Source organism: Castanea sativa, chromosome 5 (assembly GCF_040712315.1).
Source record: "Castanea sativa cultivar Marrone di Chiusa Pesio chromosome 5, ASM4071231v1".
NCBI lineage: Eukaryota > Viridiplantae > Streptophyta > Magnoliopsida > Fagales > Fagaceae > Castanea > Castanea sativa.
In genome coordinates, this window is record NC_134017.1 from 39,851,745 (window position 1) to 39,857,151 (window position 5,407).

The window sequence follows — 5,407 nt, forward strand, 5'->3', positions numbered from 1 at the left end:
ATTGTACCTATCTCAAACCCACTCAAACCCACACATTTGACAGTTGACACTCCTTCCATTAGACAGTCTTATGAGACGACACATGTAGTGATAAAAAAGAAGTAATCATATGAAATATGAGCTAGCATATAAGTGTAGAAGACTACAGGTAGCTTATTTAAAAAGGACGTAGCTTTTCTTAACTGAAAAAGAAAACATTTTAATGCCTGTTGTTGTATGAACTTATATAATTAAATTATGCACCCCTTTTTTATTTTAAAAAAAGAAAAAGAAAACATATTTTAACTTAGCATATATTATATCTCAGGAATAGTACCATTTATATATATATATATATATATATATATATATATATATCTATATATATATATATATATTATAGGATGTCATTGAAAAAAAAAGTAAAAGAAAAAGAATTCTTCCTTAGATAACCTTGGAAACTTATGCATTTTCCTTGCAAAATGTGCTAAATTCCAACTATGACTATTCTTCCCTCTGCATGTGACCCTTTCCACCGCTTTTTCATGCCAGTTACTCATCACAAACACACTAAATGTATATATATTTATCCCAATTCCAAAATCCCCTCGATTTATTTGTACCTGTCTAATATATCCCGCCCCACCACATTATAAAACAAGTTAAATCAACAAAAACCGCAGAGAAACACGGCTTGAGCCCCTATAAAAGTACCTCTTTTGAACCCTTTCACTCTCACCACACCAACCCTGTCTCTCACACGCTTAATTACCTTTTCTCTTGAGTTAGAAAGGGTGGTTAAGCAAAAATATGGATTTTGCTACTAAAGCACATATTCTAGTGCAGCTCATGCTTCTAGTGAGCTGCTTAACTAGTGTGTTTAGTGAAGAACCTTGCCCACCAATTCCGTCACCTTCTCACCAACATGGCCATCCTCCAACTCCAAGTGAAGCACCAGCTCATCCACCTAGTCGTCACCACCACCATCACCCTCCTACTCACTCACCAGTTCACCCTCCAAGTCACCCCCCCGCTCACCAGCCTCCTCACCACGCTCCTCCTAGCCACCCACCGGTTCACCTTCCTCACCAGCCTCCTCAGCATGCTCCTCCTAGCCACTCGCCAGTTCACCCCCCTCCTCACCCTCCTCACCAGCCTCCTCAACATGCTCCTCCTAGCCACCCGCCCGTTCACCCTCCAAGCCATCCTCCTCACCAGCCTCCTCAGCATGCTCCTCCTAGCCACTCGCCTGTTCACCCCCCTCCTCACCCTCCTCACCAGCCTCCTCAACATGCTCCTCCTAGCCACCCGCCCGTTCACCCTCCTCAACATGCTCCTCCTAGCCACCCGCCAGTTCACCCTCCGAGTCACCCTCCTCACCATGCTCCTCCAAGCCACCCACCGGTACATCCTCCAAGTCATCCTCCTCAACATGCTCCTCCGAGTCACCCTCCTCACCAGCCTCCTCAGCATACTCCTCCTAGCCACCCGCCAGTTCACCCTCCTCACCAGCCTCCTCAGCATGCTCCTCCTAGCCACCCACCCGTGCACCCTCCAAGTCACCCTCCTCAACATGGTCCTCCTAGCCACCCACCGGTTTATCCCCCAGCTCACCCTCCTAGCTTTGTAGCAGTGCAAGGTGTTGTTTATTGCAAGTCCTGCAAGTATGCTGGGGTTGACGACCTCTTGGGAGCCTCACCTATTGACGGTTTGTTCAAAACTTCAAATTAATCTTGTTCATTTATCTTTTACATGTTACCACGGTTTCCTTAGATATATTATGACCGCTGACTGACTATGGCATTGATTTTGGCAGGTGCTGTAGTAAAGCTCCAATGCAATAACACCAAGTACCCAGTGGTCCAAACAGCTAAAACTGACAAGAACGGCTATTTCTTCCTCACTGCACCGAAGACAATCACCTCCAATGTTGTTAACAAGTGCAAGATGTTCTTAGTCTCATCCCCATTAACCAAATGCAACAAGCCGTCTAATCTCAACGATGGTCTCAAGGGTGCCATTCTTAGGCCAGAAATTTCATATGTGGCAGACAAACTCCCATTTATTCTCTACACCGTTGGACCTTTTGCTTTTGAGCCTATATGCTTACGCTAAATTCTTTTACAGCTTGTATTATCTTTGTTTGTGTAACACTTTCCAGGGTTCCGTTCCATTATTTACTGCATTGTTGTATTGTGATTTGATATTGGTTGTGGTGTTGCGTGATGAATTACACTAAATTGTATTTGTCAATACAAATTATTAATAAATAAATTCATTTGAGTATGTGTATGTGCTACTATTTAAACTTCTTGTAAAAAGCGGATTGACATCCCATGCCATACCTAGGCATTGCACGATGGCCATTATAATAATCCAATCCGTAGAAAGTTAACACGTCGTATAATCTAATTACTTTCAATTGTTATATCTGGTATTCATGAAAAAAAAAAAAAAAAAAATTTCTTGAGATTTTGAAAATTTTTCACAAATTCTATCCATCCTAATTCTTTGCCATAAAAGTAGCACCTACTCATTTTCCACAAGAATGCAATAGCTATCCTTCTAGAATCAGCATCAACCACAAAGACTTCGGAGTTCATGCAACACAAAGACTTTCATACATTAGCAGAGACATATCGGATTGTTTCTATCCTTCATATAACATTTGGTTTCAATGAGTCGTAATGACCAACAAGATGTAGTACTATAAGGAAATGGATATATTATATATGAAAATCAGGTAGTGGTGCCTTTCTTATGTGGTATTCTTTCTTAAGTTTCCTTTTTTGTTACAATATATTTTAATTTTTTCTAACAGTCATGGGCATGGGAGTGTAATACAACCATAGCATGCAATTTGCAATTCAGTTGTAGGCCTTATAGTCAGTGGCGGTGACTTAAGTTCGTGGAAACTAAGAGGAGACGAAGCAAATAATAATGATAAGAGGATTGGAGAAGATACTGTGCTACCATTTTGTTGAGTCAAAACATGTTGCTGTTGATGATGACCTACTTTATTATCTCATGATGTGTACGGTAGTCTTAAAGATGTATTTGGATACCGTTTATTTTGATAAAAATTGAAAACACTGTAACAAATAATTTTTAAATGTGTAAATAGCATCGTAAAATCTATTTTTAATGAAAGTTTGTGTGAAAAAAGAGGTTTGTGAGTCTCGTGAACAGTGCATGAGACTCACTGAAAAAGTATTCCAACTACAGAACGTGCTTAAAAAAGAAAAGAAAAGGGAAAACGCAAACACAAACATCGGCCTTTTTATTCGTATCCAAACCAAGCTTAAATATCCCTCTAAGCCAGAGACGGTAGAAAGATAGTGTAACACCCCAAATTCATAATAAGGATTTAGATGCACGATCTGTCTTATAAATAATCAACATTTGCTATAATGGAATAAAGTATAATTAAATATCTACAAATAAGAATCAAACCATCAAGTTTTTCTTATAAAATCCATCAAACTAAAACTTTAACAATAAAGTCGCTAAATACAATCCCAAATAGTTTCAAGAATACTAAACTTACTATTCTAAGAAAATAGAAAAAATAGTCCTGTAGATACTCAATTTTGCACCCATAATTTAATTTTGGAAGATGACTGAAATAATCATTCTAAGTACCCAAAAATCATAATTGCATTTCATGCATTAAATCATTTATCATATATCATAAAAATGATCTTGAGATTTTAACAATCGCGACAGTATGTCCAATTCTCAAATTGGACTGTCGGATTAAAAGATATCACATGGCCAAATTTTCATGGTCTGCATGCATTTCATTTGGGTGAAACCAATCACGAGTGATTAATTGAAATTAATTTTGACTGATCAATAATTCAAATTAATTAAGTAATTTATGTGATAGGTTATTAAATTTGATTAAAATGAGTTTGGTTGCAAAGGAATAAAAATGATAATCTGATAATATGAGAATTATTGATAATTAGGCTTTTAGAAATAATTATCTTGTAGATAATTATTCTTTTAAGGGCTTAATTATCAAATTAAAATAGATTTTATTTGGAATATAAGTTTGAAAAATGTCCAAGTACAAATCCCAGCCCAGAAAATGCCTAAAAAAGAGTCCAAAACTAACCAGAAAGGAAACCCGGGCCGAGTACCAAATAGTGCCAATTGGCATTTGTAGGTGCCGATTGGCACATGGCAAGTGCCGATTGGCACATGTTTTAAATCTAGCTCAGAAACGTTTAGCTTAGGTCTAAACTTATCAAATTCGATTTTTTAGGGATAAAACTTGACCTAACTTGTATTTGCTAATTTTCTAAGCTACCCTACCTTATTTTTTATGCACAAACACCTCTATAAATACATAATTAAATTCAAAATTTAGCACCCCCTGCCCTTAACGTTAAAGAAATTATGGAAGTTCAACTTTAAGACTTTCTTTTTTGTTAAGTGAAATATCTTTAGGACTTAGAGACACTCACTCTCTCTCTAACTCTAAAATAATTCCCCCATTCTCTTATTGAATTTGTTGATGCATTGCTGCAGGTATGCTTCTACCTTTTTTTTATTTACATATTTGTGCATCCAATTCAATTTTCCATGCATCTCTAACATGATTCTTCGTTTGTTTTTGGATTTCTATTTCATGAAAACATATAATGATTATTTGTTTATGTGTATATGTTTGATCTTGTAAATGTATAATACACATCATATAATCTTAGATCCGCTGTTCCTTGTTAATAAAAAATCAAATCCAAAAATTCTTTTCAAAAAAATTCTCTTTAAAAAAAAAACTAAAAGTCAAATCTAAAATTTTATTTTAAAAAATCATTCCTTTTCTATTTAAAAAATCAGATCAAAAATTTTATTTTAAAAGATAGTTTCTTATATATTTTAAAAATCAGATTTGAAAATTTATTTTAAAAGTTCATTCCTTTTATATTCTAAAAATTAGATTTAAAATTTTATTTTAAAAAATAGTTCCTTTTTTATTTTTAAAATCAGATCTTAAATTTTATTTTAAAAATTCATTCTTTCTCTAAATTAAAAATCAAATCTGAAATTTTATTTTAAAAGCTCATTCTTAAAAAAAAAAAAAAAATCAAATCTGAAAACTCTTTTCAAAATCCATCTTTTTTGTTATTAAAAAATCAGATCAGAAAAATATTTTCAAAATCCATCCTTTTTTAATTAAAAAATCAGTTTCAAAATTTTCTCTTTGAAGTTCATTCTGTTCTTTAATTAAAATATAAGATTTGGAAACTATTTTAAAAATTCATTCTTTTTCTAAACTAAAAATTAGATCTGAAAACTCTTTTCAAAATCCATCCTGTTTTTTAATTAAAAAAAAATCAGATATGAAAACTCTTTCCAAAATCCATCCTGTTTTTTAATTAAAAAATCAGATTCGAATTTTCTCTTTGAAATTCATTGT

General features: G+C 34.5%; 1 protein-coding gene across 1 annotated transcript; it reads left to right on the forward strand.

Moving 5' to 3' along the window:
* The first annotated feature begins 788 nt into the window (after positions 1-788).
* LOC142633279 (uncharacterized) lies at positions 789-2,202 on the forward strand. The gene is made up of 2 exons (XM_075807494.1): positions 789-1,687; positions 1,796-2,202. The coding sequence occupies exons 1-2, from the start codon at positions 790-792 to the stop codon at positions 2,092-2,094; spliced, it is 1,197 nt and encodes a 398-aa protein (XP_075663609.1). The 5' UTR covers position 789; the 3' UTR covers positions 2,095-2,202.
* The last annotated feature ends 3,205 nt before the right edge of the window (positions 2,203-5,407 follow it).

Coding starts and splice junctions, on each gene's coding strand:
- LOC142633279 (XM_075807494.1), top strand. CDS start 790: ATGGATTTTGCTACTAAAGCACATATTCTAGTGCAGCTCATGCTTCTA. Junction 1,688..1,795: donor GGGAGCCTCACCTATTGACG/GTTTGTTCAAAA, acceptor TGATTTTGGCAG/GTGCTGTAGTAAAGCTCCAA.